At 34.4% G+C, this 10,448-nt stretch overlaps 4 protein-coding genes across 4 annotated transcripts; 3 read left to right on the forward strand and 1 right to left on the reverse strand.

The window, feature by feature from the left end:
• Window positions 1–634: 634 nt before the first annotated feature.
• Window positions 635–1,013, forward strand: RHIMIDRAFT_280697 (uncharacterized protein). The gene is made up of 2 exons (XM_023612937.1): window positions 635–805; window positions 990–1,013. The coding sequence occupies exons 1-2, from the start codon at window positions 655–657 to the stop codon at window positions 995–997; spliced, it is 159 nt and encodes a 52-aa protein (XP_023466595.1). The 5' UTR covers window positions 635–654; the 3' UTR covers window positions 998–1,013.
• Window positions 1,014–1,866: 853 nt separating this feature from the next.
• On the reverse strand, window positions 1,867–3,213 carry RHIMIDRAFT_202117 (uncharacterized protein; the record flags this gene model as incomplete). The annotated part of the gene is made up of 6 exons (XM_023606593.1): window positions 1,867–2,385; window positions 2,460–2,515; window positions 2,576–2,708; window position 2,765; window positions 2,835–2,944; window positions 3,025–3,213. The coding sequence occupies 6 exons, from the start codon at window positions 3,211–3,213 to the stop codon at window positions 1,867–1,869; spliced, it is 1,008 nt and encodes a 335-aa protein (XP_023466596.1).
• Window positions 3,214–3,582: 369 nt separating this feature from the next.
• Window positions 3,583–4,283, forward strand: RHIMIDRAFT_250997 (uncharacterized protein; the record flags this gene model as incomplete). The annotated part of the gene is made up of 4 exons (XM_023610781.1): window positions 3,583–3,585; window positions 3,633–3,777; window positions 3,826–4,050; window positions 4,099–4,283. The coding sequence occupies 4 exons, from the start codon at window positions 3,583–3,585 to the stop codon at window positions 4,281–4,283; spliced, it is 558 nt and encodes a 185-aa protein (XP_023466597.1).
• A 2,391-nt stretch (window positions 4,284–6,674) lies between these two features.
• RHIMIDRAFT_280706 (uncharacterized protein) lies at window positions 6,675–7,950 on the forward strand. Its single transcript, XM_023612938.1, has one exon. It carries the CDS (start codon window positions 6,824–6,826, stop codon window positions 7,652–7,654), a length of 831 nt encoding a protein of 276 aa, XP_023466598.1. The 5' UTR covers window positions 6,675–6,823; the 3' UTR covers window positions 7,655–7,950.
• The last annotated feature ends 2,498 nt before the right edge of the window (window positions 7,951–10,448 follow it).

Here is a 10,448-nt window from a genome sequence, read left to right on the forward strand (position 1 = left end):
AAGATTCGAAAATTTAGCAATGATATCTCTGTTATTTTGCTCAGCATAGGCTTCAATTTATTGTCAGTACTTATTGTAATATAGTCTTATCTATTCATGATTTATTAGATCAACAGTACGTTCATTGATGTTTGCTTTTACTACTCAGAGAGAATATCTTCACTTGGTTTATTAACCGTCAATATCACCAATATTTTTAACAACTCAATCGTTAATAAACACATGTCTCAACAAACGCCTTCTAATAATATTTTTCTTGAAAAGTGTCATATTAACTCAACTGTTAACAACGAAGAAAAGAGATAAATTTGTGTAATAATAGTGCATTGTATCCAATGATATGGCGCATATGGTTGTCGCAATTGAAGTTTGATACGTTAAGCAGAAACCATAATAGCTCAACTTAGTACACCGCTATTAAAAAACTGAGCAATACGCTTTATTTATTAGCACTTTCTCTATGAAATATAGTTGTTAGCTTTTAAAAATGTTGACCTTAAGATCAGCTATCAACTTTCAAAGATTTTCAGAGATTTTGAACAGGTTATATGTGGCGTGCACCATACTTTAATGCATTTGATTTTTCAAAAATAAGCTTCAAGACACTTGAAAGCTTGGCCTCAGGTTCCAAGATGTTTGCATGTATATGCTTACATGGCTTTTATTTTTGGGCTAAACAAATGTTATCATTGTAGAAATGTGATCATTACTGATGGTTATGCTGTATCCTTTATATTTAAGAAAACTGTCGCAATCCATGATGAACCTAGAAGAGAACCAGAGACGCCCAAGGATTTTGCTGATATAGTTGACCATGCAGAATTTGGGCTGCTGATCCTGGTATATTAACTATCTTTACTGCAGTTGACTCTACAAAACATGAACGTATCCGAACAACAAACTTGGAAGAATACTATCATTTGTGTGGTTACAATCTTGCTCCAAAAAGACGAAAAGAACACCAAGAGTGTCATTTAGACGAATTTAAGTATATTAGTGAATTACCTACTTTAAACACTGAAAACTTTGACCTCACTTTTACTAGCTGCCTCTACACGTCTACAAAACTATCAAAGAATCCATAACTACTATTGTCCAGAAAAAATGATATGTCGCTCTTTTACATGGTGTACATTTTAATAACGTTGCGTATGGTATAGGTCTCAAAAGCTAAAGTTCAAAACGTATATCAACAAGCAAAAAGGAACTCCAGAAATTGTTAAAAAAAAACTCTTTGACAACAGCAAAAAGTATGGCATATCAAGCACAGTTGGCGCTAAAAATCAAAACCCAAACAAAAGCAAACATGTACCTTTACCTCCTGCTGACCTCCCTTCTTCCTCTCAATGAAGCGGATCATTGCGTTCGAAAATGGCTCTTTTTGTTCAAGCATGAAAGGAAAATGAGCTGCACCTACTAGACGTATTACAGAAGAAATCAAACGAAAATACAAACAATCTAACAGGGGGGGACCGAACTTGTCTCGGTTGACGAGTACTTAACAAGTCAGATCTGTAACAAGTGCAAACCCAAACAGTTAAATAATATCCCAATTACTGGATCAAAGCGAAGAGTACACTCTGTCCTCAAGTGTGAATCTCGTGGTACGGTTTGGAATCGCGATATGAACAGTGCATTAAATATATATGGCATCTTTGTTTACAAATCAAAACATGACAATGAAAGCACTCCTCCTTTCAAAAGACTAACTGTGCTCCCTGGATTTGATACGTTGTCTATAACAGCAGTGCATTCCTTAACGCCTCGATAAGTATAAAGCGAATAATGAATTATTTTTTATTCATTAGTCTTTTAGTTATGGTTACTATTATTATTATTATTATTATTATTAGTACTAAATAGTGATTATACAAAGAGCTGATAAGCATATTCATAAGCTGTCTTGATAAGAATGACAAGAACCAAGACTAAAGGCAAATAGAATATAAAATAAAGCCAATAACCAAAGCATTCTCTGATTGTATGTCGTAACTTGAGAGGCACTTTCACTGTGCGATCTCTTCTATACAACAATTCGTCTTCGTCTTCAATAACTGGTTCTTCTGGAAATTTGCCTGTTTCATTATAATATACAAGTCTCTTATCCTTCTCTGCCCATCGTTCAAACAGCCACGGTGTGAAACGCTCTGGGTCTGATGGTAAAGAATCAATGCGGTATCGACGTATGTGAATATGGATTTTATGTGGACCCTTTCGATCACAGAATATATGTTTCATGGTTAACGCATCTTCTGGATTCTCTCCCACTGGTATTCCTGGGTATCCTATCGTAAGATCATACAACCATTCGACGTTGTCTCCTAATGTGTCTTTACATAGCAACAGTCCAGTTGTCCTTGGTAACAAAGTGAATTTATAATCTTCCTTTTAAGAAAAATAATAATAATAATAAATATCTCGCGGTCTGTGCCTAATACTCTTCTTTTTCTTCTGCTTACCATGTTGAATTTCTGCGCGTACGCCTTTGATCTGGCACGAGTATCATCCGAGATAACTAAATAAGGAAATAAGTCTTCTCTTTTTCATTGTTCATATTGAACAGCCGTCCAGATACCTGTTCCTTCCGGAAATAACACTAGCCACATTGGCCTATTCCTCTTTCTTGCTCTTTCTAGGTTAGTTATGACTGTGTCCTTGTCAGATTCTAACTTTCTTTTCAGAAAAATAAATTCAAAAAACTTCATTCCCTAAAATATAGATATAGTTAAGTCGTCGAAAGTGTCGGCGTCGGAAAAATATTTACCCTAAATAGTAAAAAGAGAAAGGTGTCATTTTGGATACATAGAGTAAAGATGAATAACCATCATACTTACGTTCCGTATATAGGTATTAGACTCAGACTGTGCTTAAGCATGATCTTTAATGAACCATGAGCTTTGGATAGATAAGCCAAGAACCAAATATAAATCCAGTCGACCAATATCTATTGTATGTACACGCATAGAGAAAAAAAAGAATATGGCTCAGCAATAGATTTTTTTATATGCAGATTGCTATGTCTACCTGATGATTAGCCATCATAATGAGTTTCTCAGGAAAAGAGATGCCTATGACCTCTCCTTGTTTATTGCGAGTCAAGAGTCTTTCTAACCTTTCCTCTTCATCGTCATCTTCCTCATCAAGCTCACTTCCCTCTCGAGTACAGCTTTCATCCAATGTGATAATTAAGTCTCCGGGTGCAAATAACCGCATCATCAGAAATAAGTTATTCGCCCATTGCCGCATGATATGTGCCTGGAATTTATAATAAAGACGTCTTGATACAGGCCAAATAAAAAGTGATAAAAACTGCACTCCAGTTATAAGTGTAGATTGGCACCATAGACCAAGGCCAAATCCAAATCCATTCAATATGCCTAGTATTCCCATTTTATTAAATAGAAAGAAAAAGAGAGAGAGAAGAGAAAAAAAAAAGATGGTGCGGAAAACCATCGCCTGCCACTTTTGTGTGTATGTGTGTGTGTAATTCTGTCTTTCAACTGTTGTGACTGTAAGTATTACTTGATATATGTGGCTGAGTGCTTTAAAAAAGGTTCCCTTTTTTCACTTCAAATTGCATAAATGGTAAAGAAATAGATCTTTACAAACTCTTCGTTAAACAACATTTGTAGGGAAATAAAAGACTGACGTTAAGAACAATTAAAAACAGAGATGCCATTCATCCATATTCAAGAAAGGCTCAACAGTTAACAAGAGTATATCAGCGTAAAGAAAAGATGGCTAGAAAAGAACAGCAAAAGTCAGTAAACCCAATTGGTATGTCACTGAATATTACCTGTATATATAAAAACTAATATCAAAAAGGGGATCGATGGCTCTGGTTTAGATATGCATTTGATGAAGAAAAAAAGGCAGCAACTATGAAAGATATGCATGAGCTGATAAAACTCTATTTAGCTCGTAATGACGATGAAATCAATACATTAGAAAAGGAAAGAGCAAGAGGGCACAAGAAACCAAAGTCACCACGACAGCACTTTTTAGAAGCATTAAAAGAAAGAGAAGCAAACGAATATGTGTCGGGATTAGGTTAGTTATAGAAAGAATTCATTATTCTGAATAACTTATGTATAAAAGAATTACCTGATATGACAAACGGAAAGACATTGGAGCTGTTGAGAGAATGGGATGGTGATAAAAATAGTATGTCCCGTATAAAGACAATAAGAGTACGAAAACCTTTATCTGAAGAATCAAAAGCAGTAATCCCAGCAACCAAGGAGAAGTCAGATAAAATCAATGATTTGATGGATACAGAATAGAATTTAATAAATGTTGCATGAATATTTTGGATCATCCTTGTCACATCTTCTCATTGTCTATTACTACTTACGGGAGTGTGTTTATCCACAAGGTTAAACTCTGTGAAGGAATTACCATAAACAGCCTCAACACCTGTATTCACGGAAATGTTATGCATAGATGCTTAATCTTTTGAACCTTATTTGTAAAAGAAAAGTCTGTAGGTCTAGAAATGAGAATCCAAAAGACGCATAGTACTTCTATCAGCAAATAATATAGCAACTCATCTGCTTCATTGATTGCTTGACAGTAGAAACTATATAAGCCCATAATGTCAAAGGCGTATCAAAATAGCCACCTTTATACTTTATAATCATCGAATACTCATGTAAAAGGAGAGCTGTAATAAACATTCTTATTCCAGATATATCAATGTCAAATGACTTGCAGTTAAAACACTGTTAGCCGAGCAACCACAAAATTCAATAATTGCATACTCAGACTTAGCAGCAACGAGCTCATTTCAATATTAATTGGATTTACATTTACCAGATTGCACAGATTCTAAGAAGAAACCCAATGCTATACAAGTATGTAACAATGCCAAGAGATTACTACCATAAGCTGCCCCACATAGAATGCTTACAAAGGCATGGAAAGTGTCTATTCTCAGCGATCGATGTTTGTGTAAATTCTAAGCCTTCTTAAGATAGCATCCCTATATGGCACAAATACGCAAAGCTCGACAAACAAGGGCCACCCAACAAATATAGGCTGTATACCAGGTGCTTCTGCATAACGAGATACCGTTTTGTTTGCCAATTAAATCAATTATTGACAGTAATGATAAAAGCTTCTAGAAGGATATGATATTCTTATCGGTTGGAAATAACTGGTAAAAAGCATTATTCACCATGACTAGGTCATTCTCTGTTGGGGTAAAGGTGACCTCAAACTTCCCTTTTCGGAAAAGAAGAGTAAAGAAGAACAGCGGTCTAGAGAGTTATCTAACATTACTGAAATGGACAAGTCATTGAATAAGACTTTGATCATGCAGACTTGTACTAGGTGTAAATGTGATGACGCGGCCGATCCAAATCTTAGAGATAGAGTAAAAATGATCGGCCATTGGTACATTCATGGCATACTTATAACATTTACTTTTTGGATACTCCATATGCCAAATATACATATCTCCGTCTCATGCACCACCTGAAATAAAGTTTTTACATTGAGGCTGCAGTTGAAGACACAAACATAAGCTACATATATTTTTGGTAATTTTGCCCAAGAATTACTCATCCGCTCTTGGCACACGCGCGCCTGTTACGGGGCCCGTTCATTGTTCGCAGAGTATAATCGTGCTACAGATTAATGCTATCTATAATCACTAAACCAGGCCTTTGCTTTAGGGCGTAAAATAACAGCAATCTTTTGTTTGTTGAGTAACAAACATTATGTCAACTTTGGTGTTAGTATAGGAGCCAACATTTATGGATTCACCGGAAAATATGTGTAACATTTCTATTTTGCCAATGCTGAAGACTACCTTCCCCCTTTTCTACTCCTTCCTCACTCTTTCATCTATTCATCTTACTATTCTCAAGGGGGTGTAATACTCCTTTGGAATTATACAAAAAAAAAGGAAAAAAAGATTATACATTTAAGGTAGTACCGACCTTATTATTTTGATAGAAAACGTGTTCTACCGAGAAAGTTATGGCCAAAGCGACTTGTGGAGACAAAGAGTATACTCATTCTAAGGAGAATAACAAATACTCCGAATGGCACTCACTTTTTGACACTACTTTTATTGTATGCGGGGGCTTACTGTTTAATGCATTCGCTGATATCCATTAAAAATAAAAGTACAGAAGCTTTAGGGCATGAGTCATGAATACCAGCATTTCCTGACTGCTCTGTGAGAAAAGGACAAGATCGCACAAGCAGTGAAAAAAGAACAACGATCTAGGCTATACGTGTACGTGCACTCTATACTTTTATCTTTAACTGTTAAGATTTGAGGGGAAGTACTAAGGGAGGAGTTTTCTATTGTAAATTAGCCATTTTTTTTTTATGATTAAATATTTATTCAGCTTTACTGCGAATGCATCAATATCTGTTTGTGGAATAAGAACATTGGAGTATATTTGTTTGTTACCTTACCAAAAGCACGTCAGTAGTATAGTTGTCCATCCTTTTGGCCGGAGTATTACAATCAGATACCGGGCTCATCAAGGTTTCAACAACTGCTTTATATAGAAAATACGATGTACTCAGCGCCTCCCTCCTGGGACCATGTCCAGAATTTTATATGTGTGTGTGTGTCGTGCACATTTCAATTTTGTAACCCAAAGATCAGCCCCTCCCCCTAATTCTACAATGCTTGATTAAGGAATACTTGAACCTAAAATTAATTATAAATACGCAGGATGCCTTCTTCTTTTCTTTTTTTTCTACTTTTCCGTCAAACGATTATAGCTCGAGTATATAATCGATATAAATATTTATATACACTTATCCATACAGACAAATATACATATTAATACCAATATACCCCATGGATTATAACTCATCTATCTGCATCGCACATCTTGAAGATGACTTTTATAATGACAGATTCTCTTCACGAACCACCAGTAGCAATTACAGCAGTGCTCCTTTGACAAAAGAAAATCTTTTAAAATTTAACAAAGAAGCAAAATCAACGCAAAATGAGATACTGTCAAGGTACTGTCGAGAAGCTTCTATATCCTCCTCTGTTCGCGAAAGATGTCAGTCAACCCCAACATCAAGCCATCCAGACATTGTTCTTGCATCACCTCGGCTACTGCCCTTTCCGTATCACAATGACTCGCACTTTCTCCCGACGGCCGAAAGACTTCAATACAACCTGGCAAATAGTTATTCTCTAAGCTCATCCTCTTCTTCTTATCGAGCCGAAACATCTAGTATACCCTCTACCATTCGAAACATATCCCGTCCACAATCGAGAAGTAACCTCAAGAATTGCTGTCACCTCAGCAGTAGTATTGCCTCCACACACACAAGAAAGCCTTCATCAGCACCGTACTTATACAGTAGTAGTAGCATCAGACGACATAGTTCAATAGTAAAAGACGATGCTAGCTCGTCGAATTATCGATCTCTCTCAGCTACCTGCTCCATAGCAACAAGCCCTATTCATAAAGAATCCTACAGTGACCGCAAGCAAATTCCTTGGATAAAACGGCTTTTGAAGTTTCTAAACAAAAACAAGCTCAAGCCTCATAGAAACCGCGAAGACCTTGAAAGATGTAAAAACAAATCCAACCAAGTTTGGTTTTGTAAATTTGCTGTCAACCCCAACATTGCTGCTGAAAATCGACAACAAATATTGGCCACTATGTGAGATAACAATGACCATTATACTGTCTCTTCCGCTCGTTTCTGTTTCCATTACACCATCCTACTTATGCTCTAATCACATACCCCACAGCCCTCACCTGTCTTTTTCACAAGCAATGAGAAAGGGGGAGCTGTAATTTACTTCACAACATTCTCACATGTTTGATTTATGAACTCTATAATTTCTTTCTTTCCCTCTCCTTTCCATTCTCTTGATTTCAAATGCACATATCATAGTTAATTCATTTTTAATAATTCCGCCCTTTGTATAATAAACTCCTTCACTGTTAATACTCTGCGATGAATAAACATTGCCATTAGCCATTGTTGCTTTTATCATAAAAAAAGACGTTGAAAGTGTTTAATGTCATTTTGTAAATGCATCAGAATGACGTACCTAATATATGTTGCAAACAAACTTATATGCGGCTTTCATGAGAAGTAAAGCACATTCAACAAAATAGAGTAGAAAGACTGCTCTAAAAGTACAGTAGGTGTTTTCTATGTGCTTTGCTTTCTAATTTTGTTTCTAGAATCTATGCTTTATAAATTACTTTAAGGATTCATACAGTAAAACGCTCATCGTATACACATTTGATAAATTTCGCTTTTAATAATGCTTCTTCTTCTTTTAAGCACATTGTTGCTCAACTCTTCATAATCTAGTCCCATATGAAAGATTCCATTTGTAGCAAGTAATGTAGTTACTCTTTTAAAAAAATAAAAGATTTAAAACAAAAGGCTATTTATAAATGTACTGACAGTTAGCTGCAATAGAACAATTACTGTAACAACAATGCTTTTTCACAATAATGAAAGTAAGCCCTAATCCTGAAAAACCTATTGTAAATGCCCTTCTTATATAGTCAATACTTCAAGATTACTAAAAATAAAGTGAAAGAGCAATAAGCAAAGCGGAAAGAGTTGCTAATATGAAACATAATAAAATAGGAAAAATAAAAGGACAATCAATACAACAAAAAAAGAAGATAAATGTAAACAAAGCTCTTGAATTGGATTCAGGTAGCCCTTAAGCTGTTGCTTTGCTTGGCATAAAGAGCATAAGACACTTACTACAAGGGAAATATTCAAAAAAAGTAATAAATAAAGTAGCAATTTGGTTCGTTAAGTAACTTCTAAACCTAATTAAAAGTGAAAGAAAAAGACAAAAAATAAAGGCCAGGTAATGTAATTGCTTGTTTTAGCTTAACGATCTTGGTGAGTTTAAGCTTTTAAGATAGATTTAAAAAAAGAATAAAGCAAAGCAATAAGTGATTGTAGTATGTCGCGTTAGTGACCATCAAGTTCTGACTATAGAAGGTCAAAGGTCATGAGCCTGAATTGAAAAGTAAGAATAAAGAAAAAAGTGAAAAAGGTATTCTTAATTCGAAAGCATTAGGTTATTTGTATTAAAGAAAAATAAGGAGATGGCTGAAAAACGGTTTTTAAAGGTATTGTTTATAAGACAGTGTCTGTGAAAGATGCAATTAGGAGCGTCATTCTGATTCTTCTTCATAACAGTAACTTCAAGTGTTATTAAACCTGTTGTACCAGTGTAAATTTTAGTTTTGTATATAGGCCGGTTTATAGTTTGGATTGATTTAGTTAATTTAAAGGGTTGTTGATTATATATGTTGTTGAATATGTTGATAATATGTCGTTATGTGACCACCAGATCTTCTTGTAAGATCAGATAAGATTGCAAGATAATAATTTCTTGTGATAAACTTGTAGAGATACAATGAAGTTTTAATTGCTTCAAGGGACTTGTATTTACTTGAGATGATAGTATCAGAGGTTTACTTTGAGCACAGAATAAAGTTTATTGATAAAAAATAAAGTAAAGTAAAATAAAGTAAATAAAAAGGTAAATAAAAAAAGTGAACAAAGGGAATAACCAGAAGTTATTTATACTGTTTCTGATGTGGCGATTTGAGTTGAAGTTTGTTTGGTGTGTTTCCATTTTCGGTAATTCGTGTAACAAAAGATGTTTGAGCTTTTTCCTTACAATGGATTGATTTTTGAAAATTGAGGTAATCAAAATCTATGGATGTGGTGCTTTCATCCTTAAACTTCACTCTTAATCAAAGACAAAGTTACTGTGAATTTCAAATACAGTGTAAAATGGTTAGGTTTGGGTAAAGGCTTGAATATAATTTGAGTTGTATAAGAGTTTCTGTCGCGTGACCACCAGATCTTAATAGATCAAAAGAAATAACTTGCGTTATATAAGAATAAAAGTAAAGATAAAAGTGAATCCTACTGATACAAGGCTTCAAGATAAGCGTATCGGTAGTTGAGAGTGTTAAAAGAAAAGTAAAAGTATAAAAGAATAATAAAAAGTACTTTAAAATACAAAATGTATTAGAAAGTAAAAGTCTTTAAATAAAAGAATATAAAGGTGAGTGAGTTATACTGAGAACAGAACTAACTGATAGCTAACTAATAACTAGATGATCACTAGATGATAACTAGATGATTTTATTTAAAAGTATTGAATGTATTTATACTAAAATAATTTAAAATTCATTTGTTTGAACTTCATACAAGTCGTGAAGTTCGTCTGTCTCATGAAGTTCATCTGTTTCAACTCCGCTATTGTTACAACAGTGTAGAATTTCTTATTATTTAATATATATATATATAAATAATGTTGGTGTATTGTAAGGTTCGTGTGCTTGGTTAAACTGATATTTATAAATTTGGCGTTAAGGGTTCGCTTTGTAGTGACCACCAGATCTTTAATAGATCAAATAAGTAATTGAGTAATAAAAGACAAATAAGGTAAATAAAAGTAG

Source organism: Rhizopus microsporus, assembly GCF_002708625.1.
Source record: "Rhizopus microsporus ATCC 52813 unplaced genomic scaffold scaffold_7, whole genome shotgun sequence".
Classification (NCBI taxonomy): Eukaryota; Fungi; Mucoromycota; class Mucoromycetes; order Mucorales; family Rhizopodaceae; genus Rhizopus; species Rhizopus microsporus.

What these genes read in the sequence shown, in the direction of transcription:
- RHIMIDRAFT_280697 (XM_023612937.1), top strand. Translation starts at nt 655, where the DNA reads ATGGCTTTTATTTTTGGGCTAAACAAATGTTATCATTGTAGAAATGTG.
- RHIMIDRAFT_280706 (XM_023612938.1), top strand. Translation starts at nt 6,824, where the DNA reads ATGGATTATAACTCATCTATCTGCATCGCACATCTTGAAGATGACTTT.